General features: G+C 51.8%; 2 protein-coding genes and 1 long non-coding RNA gene across 27 annotated transcripts in view; 1 reads left to right on the forward strand and 2 right to left on the reverse strand.

Moving 5' to 3' along the window:
* USP2 (ubiquitin specific peptidase 2) overlaps positions 1-5,221 on the reverse strand; it is a 25,204-nt gene extending 19,983 nt beyond the window's left edge. Inside the window, exons 1-3 of one of the 5 annotated variants that reach the window (XM_072822335.1) lie at positions 5,033-5,221; positions 4,670-4,795; positions 3,984-4,277 (exon numbers count right to left, since the gene is read on the reverse strand). The gene's annotated coding sequence lies outside the window, so the exon portion shown is untranslated. Of the gene's footprint in view, positions 1-2,924; positions 3,057-3,983; positions 4,278-4,669; positions 4,796-5,032 lie in introns of those variants that run through there. The other 4 variants (XM_072822336.1, XM_072822340.1, XM_072822338.1 and 1 more) reach the window with 4 other exon arrangements.
* LOC140631111 (uncharacterized) overlaps positions 1-27,240 on the forward strand; it is a 167,494-nt gene that overhangs the window by 11,328 nt on the left and 128,926 nt on the right. For 12 of the 21 annotated variants that reach the window (XR_012028771.1, XR_012028753.1, XR_012028752.1 and 9 more), the window contains 3 exons: positions 586-1,517; positions 4,347-5,363; positions 5,694-5,882. This is a non-coding gene — a long non-coding RNA (uncharacterized lncRNA). Of the gene's footprint in view, positions 1-585; positions 1,518-4,346; positions 5,364-5,693; positions 5,883-6,267; positions 6,577-9,556; positions 9,694-27,240 lie in introns of those variants that run through there. The other 9 variants (XR_012028759.1, XR_012028765.1, XR_012028766.1 and 6 more) reach the window with 6 other exon arrangements.
* THY1 (Thy-1 cell surface antigen) lies at positions 21,910-27,120 on the reverse strand. The gene is made up of 4 exons (XM_072822362.1): positions 26,888-27,120; positions 24,611-24,671; positions 23,783-24,118; positions 21,910-23,230 (listed from the first exon to the last, which is right to left on the reverse strand). Exons 2-4 carry the CDS (start codon positions 24,645-24,647, stop codon positions 23,118-23,120), a joined length of 486 nt encoding a protein of 161 aa, XP_072678463.1. The 5' UTR covers positions 24,648-24,671; positions 26,888-27,120; the 3' UTR covers positions 21,910-23,117.

A 27,240-nucleotide genomic window follows, 5' to 3' on the forward strand; every position in this document is an offset into this window, starting at 1 on the left:
CTCCCTCGAAGCTGCCTTTCACTGGGGAGAGGGTCTCCACTGGGGCTGAGGCCTGGAGCATGCCTATCCCCTCCCCCTAGCCCCTAGTTTCACTCTTGAGAAAAGTGTCAACACCTTCCAGGTGAACGGACAGCTGGGGTTGGTGCCCCTTGGCATTACCTGGCACGGCTGTCCCTGGAGACTGCAGAGCACACCACGGGTGGGAGAGCAGGCTGGGCCCTGGCTGTAGCCTTGCTGCGCAAGACAGGGACAGGACGGGCACTCACATGGCTTTGAGTCTCCTCGTTGCCACAGGAACAGGCCTGGACTGAATGGCCCTTTCATGGGGCAGTGGGAGGCGAGCCGATTGGCTGGGATCCCCCGTCTCCCTCTCTGCCGGGCGTGGGGCCCCTGATGCCCGTCTCCTTTCGCTGTTTACCCAGAGCTGGCAAGTATAGGCATGTGGCTCTAGGCAACTCCTCCCCAGGTGCCCGCCACCTCGGACAGCGGGGGCACTCCACCTGCCAAGCTCCTCCTCCATGTCATCCTCACAGGGGCACCTCCACTCTTCCCTGTTCTGCCAAAGCTCTCCCTCTCTTTTCTCAGTTTCCCCGTCTTGGGAGGTGCAACTGCATTCTGTGCACAGAGCCCTCTGCTTCCGGAAAGGACATGTGAGCCCAGCGACCATGATCCCACCAAAAGGCACTGAACACCTCTGGACCAGGCACCGTCATCCTGAGCGCATCACAAGCAGCTTCTCCTGGGTCATGCAGCCTCCCCAGAGCACTGGGCTGGCCCTCACCTGGCCCTCATCGCTCGCCTGCTGCTCTTGCAAGTGCACTTCCTTCTCAGCGTCCCCAGAGCCTCCGTGCAGTTTTAGGTTTTGATTCTTTTGGAGAAAGAATTTAAACTCACAAGCCTCATATGAAGGCTTCACGTAAATCATGATTTACATTAAATCAAAGTTAGTATTTTTATTGAAAATTCAACAACCAGACAAGGAATTAAATCATGAAACTTTTCAGTGAAGCAGTTAGCATTCCTACTTCTGAAGTAACTGCATAAAGACTTCTGGGACACCACGTATTAATGTGCTAATCCTCACGATGGCCCCCAGCGGTGGGTGGCATCATTATGCCCACTTGCTGATGAGGAAACCAGCGTTGGTGGAAGTGACGTGGATCCCTCAAGGTCATGCCGCAAGCAGTGGCAGCACTGGGCTGGCACCTGTGCTCTGTCCCCTAACAGCCACCCTGAAGCCACCGCCCCCACTTGGCACTTCTCTCACCTCCCCCACCCCCTGCGCTGGCACAGGGTAGGACCTGTGGCATGGGGTCCAGGCAACGCAGGCATCCACTGTCTAGGCAACAGCATGGCAGGTACAGACTCCTACAGGAGGCTGCCCTTTGAGTTTCCACTGCAGGCAAATGAAAGCGAAGCCAAGTGCAACCTGAGCGCCAGGACAATTCTGATCGGCCAAGAGATGGTCCAGGAGGCCTCCATTTCACCCGCAGTGCCAAGCTCCTGAGTGTCCCCTGGTACTGGCATTTAGTCCCAGCCAGGGCCCTTGGCCCAAGGCCTGGTTATGGACATGCCCCTCAGCCTCCTACCCTTGCTGCAGCTTGGCCCACTCCCCAAAGTACCCAGGCTAGATGAGTCAGGGGTTAAAATGAGCCCTGTGTCCCTGGGGCAGCCAACCCCCATGCGTCAGCCACTGTCATTTCCTGTTGCTCACGTGAAGGGCTCCCTAACCTGCCCAGCCAGGGGAGGGACTTGCTCCCCAGGAATCCCAGGCACTCCTGGCCCCCAGGGTAGGGGATGGGTAGTGCCCCACATCCCAGCAGCCTTCATGGCCCCTCTCTGCCCAGATCCACTCTGCTTTCTAGGGTGGAGGTATGCCAGCTTCTGTGGCCTTGCCTCTCCCTGAATAGAAAGCCCCTAGCTTGGTTTCAGGGGTAGGCCTCAATAGAGTTCAGTCCTTCCCTCCTAGGGACCAGGTGTCCAGGACAGGTGAGTGGGGAGTCCCAGCCAGTCCTGCCAGGTGCTTGTGACCTCAGAGCTTTCCAAAGCCACTTGCTAACACCATTGGAATGAGGCACTGCTGATGTGCTGACCTTGAAAGGTAAAGAGGGCTGAGAGAGGGGTTCTATCTCCCTTCATTTACACTCTGACTCCCACTCTTATCTGTTTGGGCACTATCTGGGCATAAGCATCAACTCCTAGATTGTGGGATGTCCTGGCTGTGGCAGATGCAGGTTGGGTGGAGGGCCCAGGTGGGGGCTCTGTGTATACCCTCAGTCCCCAGCGGCTCTAGTCTGCCCAGCCTGTCACTAGTAGCTCTCCTCTCTCAGCGCCTTGTGCCTTGTGCCGAGCTAGCCACCCACCAGTTGAGTGCCTAATCCTCTTACATGCCTTGGCAGGGGGTCGTTCAAGGGAATTTGGATCCATCTCTTTCTTGCTCCCAATAGTTGCCCAAGGGCTGGGAGAGGAGTGAAGGGATGAGAGAGATTGGAGATGAGGGCAAGGATCCTAACTGGTGGAGAAGGGAGTAGGCCCAGGGTAGTATCTCTATAGCATGCCTTTTGATTTGAGGCTGGGGGGTGGGGGATGAGGGGTAGGCATCTCTACACTTCCAAGAAAAGGCAAAGGAACGGGCCCATGGGCGGTATTGGTATCCTTAAATTCTCTTTCGAAATCACCTCTGTCGGGAGCTCTCCTGGTGCCCCTTCCACAGGCAGAGTCCCCGTCTCCCTCCCTTTCCTCTTGGGCTTGCCTTTGCCCTGTTCTCCCTGCCTCTGCCTGCCCCCTCTGAGCCTGAGCCTTCCATCTTGCCCCAGGCACCCTCCAGGCCCTGTTGGGCAGCCTCTCACATGCTCCCCCAAACACAAAGGGCTCCCTGGACAGCGGCCCCATGAAGCTCACATACTACACGGGCAGCTACTGACCTGTGTCCGGGGGCACTGGGCAGGATCTGGGGGCTTCTCCTTCCCCAGCAAGGCAGGGAGCGCGGTAGAGAGCCCAGAGGCTGAAGTCTGACTGGGGCTGGGTAATCCGGAGCTCAGGTTACGGACTCCGATATATATAGTATCTTATCTGACCTCACAGAGATGGCTAGCTCAACTCACTTGCATTCCAGGCCAGGGGAGAATTAAAGGGGCAGTGGCCAGCCCTCCCTCGAGGTGTTGCCCCAGTGGGTCACTGCCAGGCAAGGAGATCGTGGGAGGGCTCTTTGGAGGGGGGCATTTTGAAGTGGAACAGAAGAGGGATCCAAGGGGAGACGAATGAAAAGAGGGTAGAGGGATGGGGATGGAATGGAGAGGAAAGGAGAGGAGGAAGCCTCGGTGCTGGTGCAAATCCTCCCTTTTGAGGTAGAGACCTAGAGATCCGGGGTGCACAGGTAGTGACAGGCGGGACCTGCTCTCAGGCATTCGGTTCCAAATTCTTTTATAATGGACTTCTTTCTAGGCCTGGGCTTGTATTCCAGTTCTTTCCCTTTTATTGGCTGAGACAGTGGGCAAGTCATGTAAGCTGTCTGGACCTTAGTGATTTGATCTGTAAAACAGGAGTAAAGAGTATAATAATGCTATATATCTCACCATTGTGAGAATTAAATAATATTTGTAAATTTCCTGGCACATGGTAAAATTTCAATAAATGATAGTAATGATTATGCTGAATACTTCCACTAATTGTTACAATTAATGGGAGTATTTGTAGTTGCACCTGCCACGGAAGCCTTCCTAGGGAGAATAGGGCCTCTGGGCTACCCCTTGGGAGTGCTCAGTTCTAACACTAGACAATAGCCCCGTGGTTTTCTGAGCTGCTCTATGTCCCATAACTGGCAAGGGCCAATGACTCTTGCTATATTCCCAGATGTCCAGCCCATCCAGTGGAGAAGAGCCAGGTCTATTACGGCCCTTTCCCCCTTTGCCTAGAAAAATAAAGCAAGTGCAGCTGCCCCGAGGCTACCAGGAGAAAGCTGCTCTGGGGTGGTTCCACTCTACCTGTCGGAGTGCTCAGGATTCCAAGGCCACAGAGCTGGGCTGGGCAGGCTCACAGGAGGATGGAGCAGGATTCTTTCTTAACCTCTTGGGCCTTGGTGCTCTTGTCTGCTCCCAGTCTGTGTCTCCTGTTTCTCGATGGCTCTCCCTGAGGACTGGGAGTACCCAGGATGGTGCCTCCACCCTGTCTCAGCAGAGGCTACTGACTCAGCTTGGGTCCTGGTGATGCACTTCAGAGGACGCCCTCGTCCCTGGCCCTCATTCCAATCGTCATTCCGACTCCAGTTTGGCACGTATCTACAGTATCAGAGGAGTGGGGGATGCCCCAACCCAGCCTAACCAGCTTTCCTCTCCTCCACTTTGCAGGTTTGGACTCGGGGACCTTCTCATGCCCATGCCTGGGGAGGTGGACATCACCACCATCTCCAGCTCAGCCCCATTCTAAAAGCTGCCAGATGAGGAGGTAGACGTTCACTCGTGGGGGGTGGGGGGGTCCCACCTAGAATGGCTTGGCCAGGGCTTCCCGTGGCTAAGTGTAAGTTACTCGCCCTGGAGCACCGCGTGCCTGCTTCTGGTTTGGGATTGGTGAGAATTTCAAAGATGCCTCTCTCTGGTTTGGGATTGGTGGAAAATCTCCCCCTCCACTTAACTGCTGCCCTCCCCCCACCCCACCCCTTTGGCAAACTGACCAGAGAGAGCCCGCCGGAGCTTGAACTGGGCGCACACGTGGGGAAGGGGTTGTCAGCGACCAGGCGTCACTCTCAGGCCATACACCACACGGGCACAGAGCCCCGGACCTGCCCAAGCAGGGTTTCCTTAGAACACAGTGATCAGCACACAGATGGCTCTTCCTGGCACCCCGGGCTGTCAGCTGGCAGCCCCCCCCCCCCCCAACTGGCGCCCACAGCTGGAGCTCCTCCGCACAGCTGGCGCTCGCCCTACATAGCTGGTGCCCATTCCACCCAGGCTGTCGTTGACACCTCACTTTCTGAGCCTCCGACCGCGCTGACCTCCGCATCCCTCCTCCCCGGTCTCCGACAGGTGGCACATACCTGCCTCTTCTCCGAGGATGGACGAGTGGGGCCGGGCGCAGGCATGGAGCTGCGGGTGAGTCCCGGCTGGTGCTGGCGCGGCGCAGTGAGCAGCGGCTGACGCAGAGGGCTCCCCGGCCTCGCTCCTGCCCGCCTCTCCCCCACCTCCGCCGGGGCCGGGTGAGGACCTCCCCGGGAAATCGGCGCCACCCAGCGGGCAGCCGCCTCATTGCGCCCCGGCCGGCAGAGCCCCACCGCGCGTCTCGCGTCACTGAGACGCGTCACGGCGATTGGCTTGTTCCCAGTGTGACGTCAGGGGAGCCCCGCCCGGCCGGCGTCTCCCAGGCGACGGGTATATACAGAGCGGCACGTGGCGGGAAAGCGGCGCGCGAGCTTGGAGGGGGCGGAGCCGGTGGGAGGCGGGCCCGCGGGGGGCGGGGGGCGGGGCCCGGGCCGCGGGCAGGTAGCGGGGGGAGGCCCGGGGCTTGGGCGCCGGGGGTGTGTGTGAGGGTATGTGTAAGCGTATGTATGTGTGGTGTGTGTGTGTTTGCACGTGTACACACACGTACACACACACAGACCTCAGCTTCCAGGTTTGGGGGAGGCCAAATGCTCCCGCTCCTTCCCACCGGCCTGGGAGGGAGCCTGTTCTTTGCCTCTCCTCCTTTTCTCTCCTCCGAAGCACACTCTGCTCATTTTGCTAACATGGAACCGGTGATTGGTGATGATTGCTGATGGCTCCCTGAGGGGGTAAACAGAGGCACTTAGCGGAAGGGAGTCTTTTTACTTTTTCAAGAAAAGGCCGAGACAGAACTTCGCCTGCCCCCATTCGTTTGTGTCTTCATGGTGTTGAAGAAAATCGCGCAGCCAGGTAGATTGGTGCCAAGGCAAACCCAGGTTTTCTTTTCTTTTTTTTTTCTTTTCTTCTTCTTCTTATTTCTTTTTTTTTTTTTTTTTAAGATTTTATTTATTTGACAGCGAGCACGAGCAAGGGGAGGGGCGGAGGGAGAGGGAGAAGCAGGCTCTCTGTTGAGCAGGGAGCCTGACAAGGGGCTCCATCCCAGGACCCCAAGATCATGCCCTGAGCCAAAGGCAGACACAACCCACTGAACCACTCAGGCGCCCCTAAACCCAGGTTTTCAATTTCACCTGGCTTGTTGGTTCTTCCAAGTGTCCTTATGTCCTCCCCCGCCCCCATGGCTGCTCTAGCTGGCCATCACCATTCTCAAAGTCCCTCCTTGTCTTCTATTTCCCAGAGAAACTAGGGGCAACCTGGAGGGAAATACTTAAATTTCTGCCTGCAAACATATCCGAATCCATTCTTTTTTAAAAGAATTTATTTACTCGTGCGAGACACACACAGAGAGAGGCAGAAACAGGCAGGGGGAGAAGCAGGCTCCATGCAGGGAGCCCGACGTGGGACACGATCCTGGGTCTCCAGGATCACGCCCTGGGACGAAGGCGGGGGCCAAACCGCTGAGCCACCCAGGGATCCCCCGGAATCCATTCTTACCTCTACTTACTCTAGGGCAATGAAAGAGGAAGCTTCTCTCTTCTTGTCCAAGGTGAATCCCTTTTTTTTTTTTTTTTTTTTTAAGATTTTATTTATTCATAGGCACAGAGAGAGAGGGGCCGTGACACAGACAGAGGGAGAAGCAGGCGCTATGCAGGGAGCCTGATGTGGGACTCGATCTCGGGTCTCCAGGATCACACCCCAGGCTGCAGGCGGCGCTAAACCGCTGCGCCACCGGGGAATCCCTTCTGATCCCAGCTCTAGCACACTCCCTTGGGGCCCTCATTCCACCACGTTTTAGGGATAGCTATTGGATGTACTGGGTACTCTTCTATGTACCCCCCCCCCGGGGTGGGGGGGAACTGCAGCAAGCAAAACAGGCAAAACTTACTTTTGCCTTCAAGGAGCTTACATTCTCCAAGAAGCAGAAGATAATGACCAAATAAGTGAAATCTGTAGTACATTAGGTAGCAGTAGGAGCTATGGAAGGCAATGAAACGGAGGGGGATACAGTGTGTAAGGTGTCATCAGAGATGGTCTCAATGAAGTGGTGACATCTGAGTGAACTGAAGGGGATGAGGGAGTGAATCATCTGGCTATCTTAGGGAAGAACGTTCTAGGCAGAGGTGGACTATAAACGCAGAGGTTGCGAGGTGGAAACACACTTGCCATTTAAAAAAAGATTTTATTTATTCGTGAGAGACACACAGAGAGGCAGAGACATAGGCAGAGGGAGAAGCAGGCTCCCTGTAGGGACCCCGATGGGACTTCATCCTAGGACCCCAGGATCATGACGAGAGCCAAAGGCAGCTGCTCAACCACTGAACCACCCAGGTGCTCCACACTTACCATTTTTGAGGAAGAAGAAGAAGGTCAGTGTGGCTGGAGTGAAGAAAGTGATGTGGGAGGTGAGGTCAATGAGAGAAGGCAGGGATTGCACCATATAGGGCCCTAAGGCCCTTCCACTTTTACTCTGAGATGGGAGGTATGGAGACATTTTGAGCAGAGGATGGACATGGATCTAACTTCTGTTTTAACAGAATCCTTCCAGCTGATATATGAGAACACATCTGAAAAGAGCCAGAGTAGAAGCAGGAGACCACTTAGGGTATCACAAAAATTATCTGGTGAGAGATGATAGTGTCAGTGTGATAGGTAGCAGGAGGGGTGGTAAGGAGTGGTTGGCTTCTGGGTGTATCTGGAATGTAGAGCCAGTAAGGTTTTTTGATGGATGAGGTGGTGTGAGAGAAAGGGAGGAATTTTTGAACATTAACTGAGAAAGTGGGTTGGGGGAGAGGAAAGGAGCTTGGCTTAATACATATTAAGTTTGAGGTGCCTGTTAGGCATGTCAGGATGTCAAGAAAGCAGTTGTATGTCCAAGTTTGGCAGGGTCTGGGTTGCAGATACAGACTTGAGAGTCGTCAGCATATGGCTGTTATTTAAAGCCACGAGATTAGGGGAGGTCACTAAGGGAGGACAAGTAGGGATGTGCCAGGACTGAATCCTGAAGCTCTCCGCCATTAGATGGCTTTAGAATGGAGTAGGAACCATCGGAGAGACATAAATGGTTATGATGAAGTAGAGAAGAAAAAAACCTGAGGGATGGTGGTGTGCTGTAAGCCCAGAGAAGGAAACGTACAGTGGAGGAAAGATCAGTTATGTCAAATGCTGTATATGGATTAGGTCACATGAATCTGGGGATTGATTTGCACGGGTGTTGGTGGCCTTGACAAGAATGGTTTTGGTGGAGTGGTGAGGTGAGAAAGTCTGTGGACGGGCTCAAGGATGGGAGGAGAGGGATGGGGTACAGTGTGGACAACTCTTTGGAGGAGTTTTGTGGTAAAGGAAGGAGAGAGACTGGGTGGGAAGTAAAAGAAATGAGGTCAAGAAAAATTTTTATTTAAAAATTATATTTTTATGTAAAAGATGTATATATATGTGTGTGTGTGTATATATGTTTATATATGTTTATAATGAGAGAGGGAGCATGTGTGCCCCAAGAGCATGGGCAGGGGTGGGGAGAGGGAGAAGCAGGCTCCCTGCTGAGCAGGGAGCCAGATGCAGGACTGAATCTCATGAACCCAAGATCATGACCCGAGCTGAAGGCAGATGCTCAACCAACTGAGCCCCCCAGGTGCCCCAAGAAAAATTTTTAAATGGCAAAAACAACTATGCTTGTATGCTAAGGAGAAAAGCCAGTGGAGTTGGAACATTGGTGATGTGGGGGAGAGAGGAGGAGAGCCTGAGCGATGTCCTTGAAGTGGTGAGAAAGGAGGGGATCCAGTACAGGCCAGGACACAAAGCATCCATCCAAAGCGAGAAGAGAGGAGGCACCATATTTGGGCCCAGATGCAGGGAGGAGGTTGCATGTGATGGAAGTGGGGCACACTCCCCCCACCCCCCATGGCCTCTTTGTGTTCGTGAATTAGGAAGCAAAGTCAGCTGAGAATAGGGATGAAGTAGGAGGGGACATTTAAAGAGAGAGGAGGAGTTATAAACTAGTCATCTAGGGTGGTTGGTTCTCACTTGAGTCTGTAGCAGAATCGTAAGCTGGTTAAAGGCCTGGTGAAAGTTTCTGATCCTGGAGGTCTGGGGTGGGCTGGAGAACTTGCATTTCTTTCTTTCTTTTCTTTCTTTCTTTTCTTTCTTTCTTTTCTTTCTTTCTTTTCTTTCTTTCTTTTCTTTCTTTCTTTCTTTCTTTTTTCTTTCTTTTTTTCTTTCTTTCTTTCTTTTTTTCTTTCTTTCTTTTTTCTTTCTTTTCTTTTCTTTTCTTTCTTTCTTTCTTTCTTTCTTTCTTTCTTTCTTTCTTTCTTTCTTTCTTTCTTTTTTCTTTCTTTTCTTTCTTCTTTCTTTCTTTCAAGATTTTATTTATTTATTCATGAGAGACAGAGAAAGAGGTAGAGACACAGGCTGAGGGAGAAGCAGGCTCCGTGTGGGGAACTTGATGTGGGACTTGATCCCAGGACTCCAGGATCATGACCTGAGCTGAAGGCAGATGCTCAGCCGCTGAGCAGAACTTGCATTTCTGACAGGTTTCTGGGTGACAGCCGTCTAAGAAGCATGGTGCCAGCGAACGGCACAGTGGACAGACTATGGAAATACAGCGGGGCTGTCAGCATCAAGGGCCCATGTGAGGTTCAAGTCCTGGATTGACAATGTCTCTAGTGTTCTTTCTCTTCATGTTCACAGTCGCTGTCACAGGCCTGTGTCTTTAAAATTTTCATTTTCTACTGACTTTCCCTTCACCATATAATAGTCTCCAAATTGTTCTCCTTTGAGTAGATTCTTTTTTTTCTTTAAAGATTTTATTTATTTATTCATGAGGGACATACAGAGAGAGGCAGAGACACAGGCAGAGGGAGAAGCAGGCTCCATGCAGGGAGCCCAATGTGGGACTCGATCCCGAGACTCCGGGATCATGCCCTGAGCCGAAGGCAGATGCTCAATTGCTGAGCCACCCAGGCGTCCCATGTTTGAGTAGATTCTAGTCCTTTCCTCTTCACAGGTCTCTTGGAAGAGTCGTGCTTGCCTTATTTCCCCACCTCCCTGTCCTGGCAACACCCACTTGTCTTCTATCCCTCAGATGTCAGAAAACCTCCCTCCCCTGGGCATTAGGATCTCCTGTGTACAATCCCAGTGGGTCTGTTTAGTTATAATCAGTGACTGGAAATCACTGCAAATTTGGTACCTCCCACTATTTCCTCCTTGAAATCCTCTTGTACTTTGGGTTTTAGGATATAATGCTTTTTCTGGTTTTCCCCCTGCCAGCTCCTTCTTCCTCTTCTAGTCTATTTTATAGCATGGTGGTCGTCATATGAGCAGGTTGTGGATTTCCTGATGTGACTTCTGATTCCTTCTTATTCGCTTTGAGGCCTGAAACATTGATTATCTGTTTCTTTACATGTGGGAAAAATGAGGTTCGTAGGAGTACCTGCCCCACAGAGTGGGTTGATTTAAGGATTGAATGAGTTATTAATACACGTGAAAAAACTTACGGCAATTACTGGCATCTAGTGAGCGCACGAGAAGATCACTCTGACCTGCTACTCATCCATCAGCTGGTACTCGTGTGGACCCCGTGATGCCAAAACCTGTCGTTTCAGGTAGACCTCATTCCTGAGCACCACTCATTATCCACCTGCCTTTGACATGCCTTTGGACACCCCGTCAGCATCTTACCCTCAACACATCCACACCTTCACTCCATCATTCCCTGTTCAGTTTGCTCCCATTCCTTCATTCCCAACATCTGCGGATGGCGTCACCTATCCAGTTTTCTAGCTAGACATTTGCTGGTTTCCAACTTTTCCCCTCCCTTAATTCTTACAGAGGGATTATTATCTTAGTCTACCAACTCAGAGATGCAGGAAACATCTTTTTTTTTTTTTTCCCTGTAATATACCTACATTGCTACTGGGAGTGGTGGACACTTAGTTTCAGATGGCTGATGGAGTCACTCCTCCTTTCCTCAGTGATTGCCTGAATCTTGGGAGAATGTCCCATATGTATTTGCCAGAGCACTAGAGGAAGTGGCCCTTGTTCTAAAATAGCGAGCCAAGTATCCACTGAGATATCTCTTGCCTGATTTCTGCCTGCATGGTTTCCTTAGGTCTGGTGTATCTCAGCTACCAACTTCCAGGTCACTCTTGGGCACATAGGAATCATTCTGGGGTAGCAAGAGAATGTGACCCTTTCCAAGGTTCCAATTGCCTCAGAAATAGGTTATCCTCTGTAGTCATTTATCCTGAAGTCCCTGAGGGCAGAACCCACCAACATCTGTACTCCCATTTCTTCCTCTCTGGCTCTTGTCTGCTGGGGATAATGCCAGTGGGAGGTCTGGCTTCACCCATGAGATTGCCCTGCATCTTTGGTACAGGGTTTTGAGTCCTTTTTGTTTTATCAAGGGCCCAGGCAATTGAAATACAAAAGCTGGAAGTGGCTTCCCATTATTTCCCCTGGTTTTTGCCGTCTCATCCCTTTACTGAGGCATACACGCAAAAGCTTCGCTGCTTAAAGTGGGACTGTGTGGAGAAAGGGAAGCAAAAAAAAAAAAATCCCATTTAGAAATATTATCTCATCACTTTCCCTACATCTGCTAGGGACCGTATCTTTTTGATTTTATCTCTTTCGTTTCCCTAAGGTTCTCTTCTCCATCCCTACTGCTTCTGACTTCTTTGAGGGTTTTTATCTTATTTCTCCTGGCTCGGGCAAGATTCTCCTCCCCAGCTGTTGACAGTTGAGTTGCTTAAACAGTAGGAGGTTTTGCATTTGCAGACCCTTGATGAAAAATAAGATTAGGATGACTGAGTATCCTTTGAAATGCCTGATACATATTTTATGTTCACTAACACCAAACACTAAAAATTTAGCACACTGAGCAAAGGAAGTATCAGTAGCATTTTACATGTCTTAAATTAGCAGTAATGTATGTATGATCATCCTGAGCGATTTCACCTTTTCAGAGTTGCCCTGCCATTTCAACAGGAGTGTGGTAAATCTAGTGTGTTTTGATGCATGTGCTATATATAGTTGGGGTTCTTCTCAAGCTCAAATTCCTTCTCCAAATATCCGATGCCTTCTTGGCTTCAGGTCTTTCAGCTGGTATGGCCCCAGCTGGTCCCTTCATGGTCTTCAAGTTAGTTTAGGGGGGCCTTTTTTATGGGGGGCCTGCCTGAGATTGGGCTGTATGATTTTTGGCACCTTGATAGAGAGGATACAGGAAAGCCAGCATTTAAAAGTTGTTAAGCGGTTTTCAGTGTTTCTAGAGAGAGATGGGCTTCAATTCATCCTGGGGTTGACCAAATCTTTGCTTTGGGAAAATGACTATGAAGTGTTATTTAGTTTTCTCAGTGTAAATAAAGCAAGTATTTACCACAGGGCTGAGAGGGATGTTAAGTCTGGTGGAATCAGAATTGTGTTCTTACCTCTGGAGTTTTAAGTGGGGAGAGAGGCATTTCTTTGTCCTCAGTTTTTTTTTTTTTTTTTAAAGATTTATTTATATGAGAGACAGAGATCGTAGTGAGGAGGAGTGGGAGGGAGACAAGTAGACTCCTCACTGAGTAGGGACCCTCCCCTCTGCTCCTCCCCTCTGCCCCCCGCTAATGTGGTTCTCGATTCCAGGACCTTGAGATCATGACCTGGGCCGAGACCAAGAGCCAAAAGCTTAACCAACTGAGCCACCCCAGCATCGCTCTTTGCCCTGAGTTGTGAGTGTTCTGTGCAGAACACTTGCTGGTTGTGGCCCAGCAGGTGTTTACAGAAACGGGGGGGAGCAAGACAAAGGGTACTGGGGAGGACAGGAAGTGCTAGAGGTGAGAAGAAACTGGGTGGACAAGGAGCATCCTACAGACGTATTGATGTCCCACACAGTGGGCAAATATGGTCATTGCTCAATGTACCGAGTTGGCATGTGTTATGACGGTGTGAGTGGCTGGTTAGGGCTAGAGCCGTACCACGCCCTTGCGGGGGAGGGCGTGTTGGTGTTCCTCTGAAGGATGTGAACTTCCACTGTCAGTTGTGCTGAGGCAGGAAGTAAAGAATGTGGGGGGTTGGGGTGCCTCAGCCTAGCGGTAAGAAGAAAATTTCCCCTCCTTGGGCCTCACCACACTATGTTTTAGGCTCAGAGGTGTTGGTGTACTCAGAGCATTCCTGGGGCTGGAGTTGAGGGTGGCTGAGAGGTGTGCCCTGAAGGGCCCTCTTGTTTTGCCTCCTTTTCATGAGTTCAGCCACTGCTGAGGGGCAGTGGCTCAGACAGCCATGGTTCCTGTCCACTGTCCAGCCCAGCTCTGTCCAACAGAACTTCCTGTAAGGATGGAGATGATTTCTGCTCCGTCCAGTGGGTGAGCCAGGAGTCACCCCTGCTGTCGAGTACCTGAAATGTCACTGGTGTGACTGAGGAACCGAACATTTAATTTACTTGAATGTAATTCCTTTAAGTTTCCATCTAAGTAGCCACCCGAGGTGAGTGGCTGCCATGGTGGACAGCTCAAGTCTAGATGGCAGGAGGCTACAAAGGCCAGAGCTGTGATGACAGCTGTCGTCATCTTAGGACATGGAGGACACTGAGAGGCTGAGTCATCCGCACATGAGGGGTGGAGCTGCCCCAGAAGGCCCTACAGCAAGAGGGGGGAGTGTCCTGACTGTGTCAGGGCTCATGCCCAGCAACTTAGTGGCTCAAAACAACACAGTCTACACGTCAGAAATCCCGTGGGATCAGCTGGTTCTCTGGCCGGTATCTCACAAGGCCAAAATTAAGGTATAGGTGGGGCTGGCTCTTATCTGGAGACTCAGGGCAAAAATCCACTTCCAAACCCATTTAGGCTGTTGGCCAAATCTGCATCCTTACAGCTGTAGGTATGAGGTCCCTGTTGCCTTGCTGGCTGCTAGTTGGGATCTGCTATCTGCTCCCGGACGCTGCCCACATTCCTTCCCAAGCGGCCAGCAGTGGCATGTTGAATCTCCCTTGTGCTTCAGATCCCTCTGGTTTCTTCTTTTTTCTCTTCTGCCACTAGCCAGAGAACATTCTCTGCTTTTGAAAGGCTCATGTGATTATGGTAGGCCTCTGTGTATTACTCTCTCTCTCTGTTTTGGGGGGTGGGGAGAAGGTAGAGGTAAAAGAGAGAGAATCTTAAGAGGGGGGTTAATCTTAATCGACATGGGGCTTGATCTCACAACTCTGAGATTGTGACCTGAGCCAAAAAAAAAAAAAAAAAAAAAAAAAAATCAAGAGTCGGATGTTTCATGGACTGAGCTATCCAGGCACCCTAATAACATCCCTCTTTTAAGATCTACTGTGCCATATAACATAACACAGTCATGAGGATGACGTCTTGTCTCATTTACAGACTCCAGAGATTAGGAGGTAGGGAATCTTGGGAGGCTGTTTTTAGAATTCTACCACACCCACTTTTTGATATGATTCTTATATTATCTATTTTTCTCGAACCAGTCTCATCTTTCCTCCATCTCTCGGACCTTCTCAAGCAGCTGATGACCTAGCTGCTTGTGAAAACTCCTGACCTTCCCACCTTCAAGTTCTCAAAACTTCTCACTTCCCCTGTCTTCTTTGCCTTCCTCCTCCTTCTAGATCCTTCCCTCTGGGCTAGGACCCTACTGTTTTGCTTTCTTCTTCCTCTTTTTCATTAGTCTTTCTCTGCCTCTAGGAATAATCATCACCAACATACAACCGTGCTCCAGTATCTCCCATCTTAAAAAACAATGCAAAACAAAACCAAGCTCTCCTGGACTCCACCTCCCACACTAGTCACAACCAGACATCCTGAAAAGAAGTCCACACTCTGCCATTTACCCTCACTTGCCACAGCAGTCTGGCTTCTGTTACCAGAGCTCCACTGAGCTGCACTTGTTAAAGTCACTGTCTGGTTATCTATTGCTATATCACAAACCACTTCGACATTTAATGGCTTTAAACAATTTTTTTTAACTTTTTTAAAATTTTTATTTATTTATGATAGTCACACAGAGAGAGAGAGAGAGAGAGAGGCAGAGACATAGGCAGAGGGAAAAGCAGGCTCCATGCACCGGGACCCCAATGTGGGATTCGATCCTGGGTCTCCAGGATCGTGCCCTGGGCCAAAGGCAGGCGCTAAACCGCTGCGCCACCCAGGGATCCCGGCTTTAAACAATTTATTAATGTATCTCATGCGGCTGTGGTTGAAGGAAATTCTCACTTGAGGTTTCTTTCTCATGAGGTTGCGGTTGGTAGCAGCTGGGTCTGGAGTCATCCAAAGGCTCAGCTGAGCTGGACATCGAAGACAGTGCACTGACATGACTGGCGATTGATGGTGGCTGTTGGCTGGGAGCTTAGCTGGGTCTGGTGACTGGAGTGCCTACGCATGGCCACTTATGTGACTTAGGCTCTCAGAATGGCAGCTGGGTCTTAAGAGGGAGTGTCCCAAGAGTGAGCATTCCTGGAGAAACAGGTGGAAGCTGCAAGGCTTCTTACGACCTAGCCTTGGAAGTCATGCAGCGTGACTTTTACCATATGCTATTGATCATAAGCAAAACACAGGGCCATGCCGGTTTCAAGGGGAAGGGATTACAATGGGGGGCATGGCTTATAGAGGGGGTCATCTTTGGAGACTAGCTACCAACAACTTGGTCCTCCTCATCTTCTTGACCCCACCTCCTCCTCCTTAGTTTTATTTAATCATTTTACATGACTTTTTTTTTTTTTCTCCCCTGCCCTTTACTTGACTTCTTAACAGCAGTTGACCTCATTGATTGCTTTTTTTTTTTTTTTTAAACTTTTTCTTCTGTGGCTCCACGGACCCCTAGCTTTTTTCCTCCCTCTCTGGCTCCTGTTTAATCTCTTTTGCTTCCCCCAATACTTGAAATATTGGGCTACCTCAGATTCTAGGCCTGGGCTTGATTATTTCTCTATAATGTCTCCCTGCATAGTCTCACTTGTTCCATAATCTGAGCCTACCATCCAAATGTTGATTATCAAGTTTTATCTCTAGCCCTGACTTTACCCCTGTGCCCAGAACTAGGATATCCAGCTATCTTCTTGTCTGGGTGTTGGATGGGCTTTGCAGATTTAATACATCCACTTCTCCACCCCCCTGCTCCCCTAGCCTTTTCTAGCTCAGCAGATGGCATCATCATCCATTCATTGCTCAAGCAAAAACCTAGGGGTCATCCGGGATTCTTTGTCCCCTCCTTCCAACACCTTCACTTCACTTCCATGCAAACCACTAGTAAGCAAGTCTCTGTCCTTTGAGGGCAGGCTTCAACCTATTTCTTTAAATTTATTTAATTTTTATTGCCTAGTAAACTGATGTATTTACAGAGAAAAAAGTATTATATTACTAGGTTTATCGTGTAAAAGCAATCTGTTTCCCCATTCTAAATTCTCATTTCCCAAAGCAATCACTCTCAACTATTTTGGTTAGTTTTTCTGCTATTTACATCTGTATTTTAGAATTCTCATATAGATAGCTATTGATAGCTATTTTCCACTTTTTCAGTTTTAAGTAGTATCTGTTTACTTTCACCCGTGGAAATAGGTTTAGCTTTTTCATATGCCTGCTTCATCCCCCTTCTTGCATCTCCAGGACAGTGTTATCGCAACTTTGGGTTAAAGTTTCATGCTCACCATGGCTTAGTGTTTATATGTTGGTATGACTATGTGAGTGTTGTTTACAGCTCAGCTGGATAATGTGCTATGATTAGAATTCCTTTTTTTCCTCCCTCTAGAGTTAGTACTTGCCATCTTTTTGTTGGGTGTGTGCTTGCTGTTGAGAATTAAAAAATTATTTAAAAATAATTAGAGATTCATGGAAAGTTGCAAAAAAAATAGTATAAAGAGATCTTGTGTACCCTTCACCTGGTTTTCCCCAGTGGTAATATCTTACATAGCTGTAGCACAATGTCCAAATGGGACAACTGATATTAGTAAAATCCACAGACCTTATTCATATTTCACCAGGCCTCTCAGTTTTAACTTTGCATGTACCGAAAGGGTCACCACTTCCCTCTACTTTGCTAGAATTTTTGTCCAAGTTGCCATAGTGTCTCCTTAGGAATCCTGTAATAGTCCTTCTACTGTTGCCCTTCTCCAATCCATTTCCCACAGAGCAGCAAGAGCGATCTTCTAAAAACATCATTAGGTCAAATCTTTATCACTTCCGTGTTGCCCTTAGAATAAAATCCAAACTTTTCACTGTGACCTGCAAAGCACTAGGGGACCTGGCTCATGCCTGCCTCTTGGGCAACATTGTGTACCACCTCTTTCCTGGGCACCTCGAGCAAGCATACCCATACTGTTCTGCCGCTTAAGTGCACTTCCTGCTGTTCTTGAAAAGGCTGACTTCCCTTCCAGGTCTCTACCCAACGGCCCCCTCCTCAGGCTCTCCCTGGGCATCCTAACTGAAGTGTTCTCTTATCACTTCCTACATGGAGATGATCCCAATCTATACTCATCAGACTTATTCATTGGTTTACTTGCCTAATGTGATCTTCTGTACGACAGCATCTGTTTCGTGGGGTAGGAACTTGTCTCTATCATTCACTGCTCTGTTCTCATCCTGCACAGGGTATTATACTTTCTGGCATGGGGTGTTCATTTAGTGAATGTGTGAATGAGTATTGACTGGGTCAGGGACCCTATGATGGGCCCATGTGCTCGGAGGGCTGTTTCATCAACCAGCAGTGGTGAGTTGCCCTAGAAGAGGGGCTAAGGCCTGTCTTCAGACTGAACCCACAATAGATTCCCCTGCCTCTTCCCATGTTTTTCGGGATATAGAAGGAATAAAGTTTCTTTCTTTGTAATCAGCTTATAAAATAGTAGAGTCTGCTATTTGCACTCTTACTTATGACTCCTCCTCTGGGAAGCCCTTTAGCCTCTCAAAGGGTCTAAGGGTCTACTTATGTATTCCCGTAGCACTTTATAGAGGTTTAATTTACATTTAATGAAATTCACCCATTTTCAATATGTAATTTGATGAGTTTTGACTCACCAAGTGTGCACTCATGAAAGCATTCTAGAAAGTTCCCTTGTGCCTAGGCTGCTGCTGGTGCTGCTTTTTAAAAATTGCAGTAAAATACACACAACAAAAAATTCATCATTTGAGCCATCTTTAAGGATGTGGTTTGGTGGTGTTAAGTATGGTTCTTAGTGTTGTGCCACCATCACCACCATCTGTCTCCAGAATGTTTTTTATTTTGCAGAACTGAAACGCTATACCCATTAGACACCAACTTCCCATTCCCCCCGTTCTCTCCTTCCCTAGCTCATTAACTACCTACATTCTGTCTCTCTGAATTTGATTTTGGCTGCTTCTTCGTTTTTCCTATTGTGGTAAAAATAATGGTATAAATGTGGTAAAAATGTATAAAATTGACCATATTTAAGTGTATGGTTCAGTAGTGTTAAATAATGGCTTCTTTTTAAGGTGTGTTTAGGTTTAGTTGTGAGTGCAGAGAACTCCAAATAACAGTAGCACAAACATGGGTAGTCCACAGCTGCTGTGACAGCTGTACCAACACTAGGAATCTTGTGCTTTGTCATTTGTAACACATAGCTTCTACCTCATAGTTTAAGGTGGCTGCTTCAGTTCCAGCCCTCAAGTCCACATTCCAGGCAGCATGAAGGTAAACGGGGGTGGGGGGGTGGGGGGAGGTAGGAAGGCGTGTATTTTCCCTTTAAGAACACTTCATAGAAACGACACATCATTTTGCCCTATGTCCCATGGGAAAGAACTTAACCACATAGGCACATCTTGCTGCAAGAGAGCTGGGAAACATAGTCTTTATTCTGGACCACACATACCAGTTGTAATTTTTTGGTCCTAATGCTGAGAAAGGAAAGGAAGCATGTTGGGGAATAGCCAGCAGTGTCCACTACTACTTCCCCGCCTCAGAACACTGATTACTGCATTGAGATCAGTTCCTCGCTTCTTACCGGGGTGAGGGGTGGGGGTGGGGGCGGTGTCTTTTATCTGTTGGCCCAGAGCCAGGTCCTTGATGTTTGTTACACAAATTAATGAGTCCAGCCCAACCCTGTGATTTTGAACATTAGGGAAGTGAGGTATTGAAGAGTGAAGTGACAAGAGGTCATCCAGTCCAGGTTCCCACCAAATTCAGGAAACTGCTTTCCTGAAGGCGGAGCAGGTGGCCTCCACTGACCATGCCCCCCTGTTGGCCATCCAGGGCCCCTTCTGGCTGTGGAACCACACTTGGCCTCCTTGGAACTCTCCTGCTGGTCCCATGTTGGCCCCTACACCACGTGTGCACATCCCACGCCTTTCCCTGGCTCTAGGCCTTCCTCTGCCGAGCAGAGATGCCTCCTGGTAGTCTTCACAGGACATGCTCTTCCTGAGGAGTGGTGGGGAGCATTAGGGGCCTGAGTTTCCTGAGGCACCTTTGTCCTGGGTGGAGTGGGAGAGAGCTCATGACTCAACCCACACTTTGCCAGGAGTCTGAAGGTAGGACTCCAGCTCCAACATTTCCTTTTAACCTGTGGTGGCTGCTTTCTCGTGTAAAGACAGACATGCCCTTTGCAGCCCGAAGCTATGAACACAGGGGAGGCTGGAGGATGCAGATCACAGGTCCCCTGGACACCATGTAGATTTATGGGCTGGCTAGTGAAAGAGTCCCTGCGTCTCCTCATGGTGACCTCCTTGCCCTTCTTGAGGGAGACCCTAGATGTTGGAGAGACCCTTCCACTGTGTCCTCTGTCTCCGTGGATGATCTAGTCAGAAATGGTGTAGGAAAGGGCTCTGTTGCTATCGGGCAGGAAGAGTTCCATGCCCCAAGGTTGAACCCTTTGAGGTTGAGGAGGATATGAGAGGGGGTGAGGAGGAGTAGGGAGCAGGTTGATGGGGTGGGGTCTGGGGCATGTGTGCAGGAAGCAGGGCAGACCCCAGCACTCTTTATAATTAGTCATGTCACTGTGGACGTCCCGCAGCCTAACACCTCCTGACTTGCTCAGAGAGGACCTGATGGCTGGTTGTGACCTGCCTCTGAGAGCCCACAGCTCCCCTGGCTCATCACATGGTCTTTTTTGGCTTATATTGTGAGGCCTGATGGCCCAGACTTTAGGTTGTAGGCCCCTTTTTGGCTCCCCCCACCCCTTCCCCTCTTCATTTTTTCTGCCTTCCTAGAGCCCCTGGTTCTCTAATGACTTCTGCGGCTTCCTAAGCCAGCCCTACCCACTGCAGGCCTCTGGTTCTCCTCCCCCAAGTGTGGCTGCAGAGGGCAGCAGCATCTCCACTTGTAGAGCTGTGGCTGCTGAACTCTGGGGGAGCCACACGCCAGGGCCTGACAAAGGCCCCATAGGAGGCTTTGCACAGGTGCCAGGGTCTTACATATTCTCAGAGTTGAGGCTTCACACTGGCTTCCCAGTTCCTTCCAGAAAGTCCTTCCAGCTTTAACTCTTACTATCCCAAGGATGGCAATCAAACTCCTTCCTCCCACCTCCCACAGGCTCCTTTTTTTTTTTTTTTAAAGATTTTTAGGGCAGCCCTGGTGGCACAGCGGTTTGGTGCCGCCTGCAGCCCACGGTGTGATCCTGGAGGCCCAGGATTGAGTCCCACGTCAGGATCCCTGCATGGAGCCTGCTCCTCCCTCTGCCTGTGTCTCTGTCTGTGTCTCTGCCTCTGCCTCTCTCTCTCTCTGAATAAATTTTAAAAAATCTTAAAAATAAAAAAAGAACTAAAAAAAAAAGATTTTTAATTATTTATTCATGAGAGACAGAGAGAGGCAGACATAGGCAGAGGGAGAAGCAGGCTCCCTGTGGGGACCCCAGTGGGAGACTTGATCCTAGGACCCCGGGATCACGACCTGAGCTGAAGGCAGATGCTTAACTACAGAGCCACCCAGGTGCCCCTGCAGGCTCTTTTTATTTTTATTTTCTTTGCATGACACTCAAAGCTCCAAGCAGGGCAGAGCAAGAGGACCCTGTGTCTATTGGTGTCTCTGGAGACCCCGGCTGGCTGCACCATGCTGAGTGATGGGGGCCTCATGGTTAGGGACACAGGCAGCTCTGTCTCCAACTTGCAGGATTCTCTTGCCATCTTTGGGCATGGTCACTACAGGGGCCACTGGCAGGGCATGGTCATTAACAGGAGGTGTCAGGAAGAGTGGGAGCCAATGGTGTGAATTTAGAACCTGGGCCTACGTCATGGGGAATAGCAAACGAGCAAGCCTCTGGATAGTCACCACCCACTTCTCTCAAGTTTCCTGGCAGAGCCCAGAGCCCGTTAGGCTCTCTGGGAGACCCTGGAGCCACGCTGTGGTCCCGTTCTAGCTCCTAGCACAGGATGACCATTGATGTTCACATTGTACTCACTGATTTTTAGGGGAGGGAGCCATACATGGACGGTGGTGTTTTCTCCCTGCCCTTCCCCCCAGTCCATGATGTAGGCATATTGGATTCGAGAAGAGATGCTTGTCCTTATATCTTGATGACATGGGCTGCCACCATGCCACCTCCCTTGCTTCCTCTCAGTGCCCCAGTACCTACCTTCTGTCTAGCATGTGTCACTTGAGGGGGCATTTCTGAGAACAACCAGATCCAAGATGAAAAAGAAGACTCTACACCTTAGCACTTGTTAGCCTATTGGGCCACGTGGCTTGGCCCACATATTGGCAAGTTTGTCTGTCGTTCCTACCAGGTGAGTCAGCAGAGATGGAACATTCATTTATTTGGCCAAATGTGCCATGTTTGAGTAGTCCTGAAAAGTCCAGCATGCAATGGCCTCCATGCTGACCCTGGAGGCAGCAGGGGCAGGGAAGGGCTGATAAAGGCAGAGGAGAGGGGGAGTTCAAGGTGGCAGTTTTGATCTCCTAGATGCACAGCTAAGGGAAGGGAGGCAGGCCTGGAGACAGACGGACGAGCAAAGCAGAGAAAGGCAGGAAGGCATTCTCCAGAGGCTTGGTTTTATTGTGCAGTTCTCTTTTTCCTCAGTGAGATACCATAAGCTGTGGTGGCACTATACACAGTCACAGGACAGGGCACAGCTGCCGGGGTGGGGGCGGGGAGCTGGGTGTTGGGGAAAGCCATCTGTTGAGGCATGTCCCACATATAGGTCTCGCTCCATGGGCTGCCTCAGACCCCCTCTGACTCCTCCCCCAGGTCCCCCAGAGGCCAGACCTGTGGGGCAGAGGGCTGTCTGAAGCCTCAGCCACCAGGCACTGGCACTGATGGGGGAGGTAAGTAAGAGCCTCCCAAATGCTTGGGCCATATTCTTCTCTGCTCTGGGACTCTACCTGGCCTGGCTTCCTGCCTGCAGGCCAGCATTCTGGAAGCTCCGGAACTTGGATGAGGCCAGGAGGAGGCTTGTCCTCTGCTACCCTCTCAGCTGCTGGTTGAGGCAGTGAGGGACAGTAGGCTTTTAGTTTTAGTCTCATCCAGTAGAGAGGGATGATGGGCCCTCTCTCCTACTCCTTCTCCAACCCTCCATTAGCATGGCTCTTGGGCAGAACCTGCTTTTTTTCAAGGGGCCACGCCAGGCCCATGGCCCCTAGAAGACCTCTGCAGTGAAAAAAGGACAGCTTCTGGCTGTGGCAGAGAAAGCTCCTGGAAATGCTCAATCCTGTCCTCTTGGGATGGGCCACAGATGCAGCACCCTCACATCTGGGGTCTTCAGGCACCATCCTTGCCTGCCAATGTATATGCTAGGCCCAGATGCACCACCTCTTCCTCTTCCTCCTCCAGGTCTCTCCCAGGCCTCTGGTCCTGGTGGGCAAGGATGACTGCCCCTGCCCGCCGCCCCCAGGCCTGGTACCCCTCTACCCTTCTACCCCTCACACGCCCTCACGCTCCATCACATCCCCAATCCTGGCTTCCCTTTTCACAAACTCGCAAAGAAAAGGAAGGAGAAACCAGACAGAAGCGACTCTGGGACAAAGAGTACAAAAGAAAAAAGACAGCCAGTGGCGTGCGGAGAGGGTGTGGGGTGGCAGTGGGGCAGAGGGGTGGGTAGATGACGCATGCAGCACTGGGATTCCTTAGGAGGGGCGGGGTCCCCATTGCTCCTCCAGACGTGTGAGGGACTGGGGGGAGGGGGTTAGCCAACTCAGAGAAAGTAGGGTCCCTGGACTGGGCCTTGTGGCTTCCTGGCCAGCCAGTCACAGGGAGATGAAGTCCATGGCCTGCAGGAGAGGCAGCGAGAGCAGGAGCAACAGCAGCCATGAGGTGTTCTGGGCCAGCAGGCTTATGCCCTCACACTTGACCAGTTTGTCTGTGGAGAGAGAATGGGGAGGAGGGGCAGGGTCGGGATGAAGAGGGGCCAGCATTCAGACAGGCACAGGCCCTGAGCTAGGGCACATTCCCTCGGGCAGGCTGGCGGTCGTGATGTCTTAGCTGGAACCACCGCCCGTCTGCTCTAGTAGAACCAACTATCTTTCCCATTGGCAGGTTCCCGGGCTCTTGAACAAATACATCAATCTTTACCAAGCATCTTCAAAAGAAAACTATTATGGGTGAGGCAGGTAGTGTCATCCCTGTTTCCCAGGTGGGGAGGAGGAGGATTGGGGAGCCCAGGTGATCTGCCCAGTCATGGTAGAAGTGTCTGCTACGCCACTCCTCCTGCCTCACTGTCCCCTTAGCCTTCCCCTCCATACACACAGAAGGCAGTGGCTCCCCAGGGTGCCAGGCAGCGAGCTGGGGGGAGGGGGAGAGAGGTATTAGGGCTCCTCTCCTCTCCAGCCCAGCTCAAGGGTACTGCTGCTGTCCCTAGCCACCCTCACCTCCCTCTCCCAGCTCACTTGGCCTTGTTGAGAGCTTGCCTCACCTCTGAGCACAGTGACGTTCTTGCTGGAGGTGATGGGAGGCTGGCCAGAGAGCCGGAGTTCACATGTGTATGTCCCCTCGTCCTTGGTGGTGAAGCCGGATAAGTAGAGGACCTTGATGTTGTACTTGCTGGTGAAATTGGTTCGGGAGCGGTATGAGTGCTCTGGTACCCCCACAGTGCCATAGATCACGTGCTGCTTTTTCTCCCGGGTCATGCTGAACTCATACTGGATGGGCAAGGTGGTAGCATTCTCGTGGCGGCAGTCCAGACGAAGGCTCTGGTCCACCAGGCAGGCTGTCAGGCTGGTCACCTTTTGTCCACGGGCTACCTGCAAGACTGGCACCAGCAGTGCCCACTCCCAAGTTGGGGGGCCTGCAGAGCAGGGGGCCTCCCACCCACTGTAACAGCAGGGAATGGCCTAGCCAGGAAGGGTACAAGGTTCTGTACCTTGGGCACCTCTCCCTATCCCAGAGGTCCCTGCAGAGCCAGTTCAGCTCCTCCACTGCAGACCCAGCCCTCCCTCCCTCCCTCATCTTCCTTAGTCCTGGGTGTCCTCAGGGAGCAGGAGATTCTGGGGAGTTGATGTAGGTTCTTGGTTCCCGTTTGGAGATTCCAACTCAGTCCAGGGCAGACTCAGTGGGCTCTTTTTCAAAAAACCGCTTCAGGCAGTCAGAGATCAGCTAGGTTACTCAGCAGATTTAGGGATGAACAAGAGCCCTCTCTCCCTCAGTCACCTCCTGCTTCTGAGGTTGGGAGGGAGAAGCTAGCTTCCCTAAAGGGAAGGAAGCCAAGGTGCTTGGAATCCCAGCCCTGCCCCTTACCCAGTACCTGTCAGCAAAAGAGCGAAGCCGATGGCGGGGTTCATGGTGCCGAGAGCTCAGTCCTTGATCTGGGGGTGGGACAGGTTGGGAATCAGCCAAGAGATAGGGCAGGTGTGTCCACACTTACTACTAGGGTTGGGGGCCTCTGGGACACATGCCATGATGACCATGGCAGGCATGCATGGCCTTAGGGTTCCCCCCCTTCCCACTTATGAGTGAATGTGACACTGCCACTTGGTGCCTTCCCCCTGGAAGAAAGGAAGGCGAGGGAGAACACACCCTATGATGGTGTGTGTCAGTGTGGAAAGCTTGGAGTAGTGACTTGGACCATTTCCTTTTCCCTTCAGGAAGGCAGAGACATCCTATTTCCTAATTGAGGCAAAGCAGAGCTAACACAAAATTTACTATCTTAATCATTTTTTAAAAAGACTTGTTTATTTATTTTAGAGAGAGAGGGGGAGACAGCACAAGGGGGTGGGGAGCAGAGGGGAGGAGGGAGGGAGGGAAGGGGAGAAGAGAAGGAGGGGGAGAGAATCTGGAGATTCCCTGCCCCCTGCCTGGCGTGATGTGCCTCGGTGCTTGATCTCAGGACCCTGAGATCACAACCTGAACTGAAACCAAGAGTCGGTTGCTTAACCAACTGTGCCACCCAGGCGCCCCTATCTTAATCATTTTAAAGTGTACAATTCAGTGGTGTTAAGTGCACTCGCATTGTTGTGCAGGCAATCTCCAGAGCTCTTTTTATCTTGCAACACTTAAACCTCTACCCATTACACAAGAACTCCCCATTTGGGGACTTTTCTGTTTCTTGTTCAGAAGAAAATCCCCAATGCCCAAACAGTTCCTGGTGTATAATAGATGCTCAAAAGATACTGAGTGTGTGAATGAATGAATGAGCTTTAGATGGCCACAGGGTTGTTGTGATGGGGATTAAGAAAACTGACATCGCGTCGCACTACGACTGCTCTGCTCCGTAGCAGGGCCATAAATGTTAATTTCCCTCCTCTAGAAAGGGCTGTGTGGCTAAGGTGCTTCCAGATGGGCCTGTACTTGGCACACAGCTAAGGGCCTGTGACAGTGCTCTCTGATTGCATATGTTCTCTGATTGCATAGGAACCGAGACGTTTCCAAATGTCCAGCTCTCTGGGCAGACCTCCTGGGCCTGCAGTGTTGCAGTCCGGCTTCAATAGACTCCCTGCCTAAGCTCTGTGCTCTCCCTTTTTTTCGAAGCCTAGTCTGGACCAGCATCCTGGTGACACAGAGCAGGGAGCCTGGCCTGTCTGCCCTGGTGCTGGCCAGGGAGAGGCCACACAGGAGGGGCCCTGCCCTGATGCCCATGCCTAGGTGCACCCTGGCGCATCCAAGGCCATGGGGGGTGGGGGTGGGGAGGATGCCGGGGTTCCCACAGTCCCCGGGCTGCAGTCTGTACACTCTCGGAAATATAACCAAAAGGGCCGTGGGGGTGCTGTCGGGGAACGGGGAGTTGGCATCTGGCTTTGGTTTGCAGACCACGAGTTATGGAGGAGGGGTGTGAGCTTGAGATCTAGGAGGGAAAAGGGGACGCCTCTGCCAGAACCGGAAAGAAATAGGGCTGGGGCTGGAGAGGGATGGAGAGCCAAGGGATGGCTGGAGAGCTGCGGCGGAGGCACAGAGGTTTGCATTTCCTCTGCCAGGTGTCCCCAGCCCAGAACCCGGAGAAGTTCTGCGCTCCCTGTCCCCCTTCCACTAGCCCGACCCTCATTCCGCTTCCGTCTTCCACCCGTCTCCTCTCCCAACCGAGGTCCCCCTTCCCCCCTCAGCCTTTCCCGGCCCCCCCTCCCCCGTCCGCCCGCCTTCCAGTCCCCGCCCGCGGCACTGCGGTTTCCCTGTCCTTTGACGCCCCGCACCCAGCCCGCCCCGCGGGGTCCGGGGCAGAGAGCCCCCCAGCTCCCTCATCCGCGGCCTCCCGCAGTTTCGCCGCCCCCCCGCCCCCGCGAGCTGGGTTTGGGGACGCCTGCGTGGAGCGCGGGATGCCAGGCTCCCTCGGCGCCCTTCGTGCCGGTTCCCCTTCTGCGCCCCGGCCCAGGCGGCGGCCCTCGGGCGGGTGAAAGCCGGGGGGCGCCTTGCGCGCAGGGCGGGGTGCAGGGCGGGGTGCGGCCGGCCCGGCCCGCTGCCTGGGAGGCAGACCCCTCCCCCAGCACCGCGGGGCTCCTCGCCGGGGCGCCCCGAACCTGCTCCCCGAAGCCTGGGTCGGGAGGGCTGGGGCCTCTCCGGCGCCCCGGGTCCCGCCCGGCTCCCCTCGCACCTGGGCTCGCGTCCTCCGCCGCCGCAGCCTCCCCGCCGCGCCCGCCGCCTCCGGTTGCAGCTCCCTGCCCGCGCCCGCAGTTTTCACCGGGGGTGGGAGTGGAGGAGCGGGGAGGGCCCGGGACGCGGCCAATCAGAGGCCGAGGGGGGGCGAGGCAGCCTGGCCCAGAGAGGGGGAGGCGGCGGTGGGGATGCGGGAGCCGCCGGCTGCCGCAGAAGGGGGACCTCACCCTCGGGCTGGCAGGCCGCGCCGGGATGGGAGGGTTCAGGGCCCCGAGGATCAGGGTGGGGCAGTGCCGGGAACGCTAGTTGCCTCCCAGAAACCCCAAGACGATTGCTCCCCTTTTAAGGCTT

The sequence above is a fragment of the Canis lupus genome, chromosome 3 (genome assembly GCF_048164855.1).
Source record: "Canis lupus baileyi chromosome 3, mCanLup2.hap1, whole genome shotgun sequence".
Lineage (NCBI taxonomy): Eukaryota > Metazoa > Chordata > Mammalia > Carnivora > Canidae > Canis > Canis lupus.

Bases quoted from the DNA above. Each gene is read 5' to 3' on its own strand.
- THY1 (XM_072822362.1), bottom strand. From the start codon at position 24,647: ATGAACCCCGCCATCGGCTTCGCTCTTTTGCTGACAG. The intron at 24,119-24,610 runs GTACTGGGTAAG...TGCTGGTGCCAG, and splicing joins CTTCGCTCTTTTGCTGACAG to TCTTGCAGGTAGCCCGTGGA. The intron at 23,231-23,782 runs GTGAGGCAAGCT...CTCTCTCCACAG, and splicing joins GAACGTCACTGTGCTCAGAG to ACAAACTGGTCAAGTGTGAG.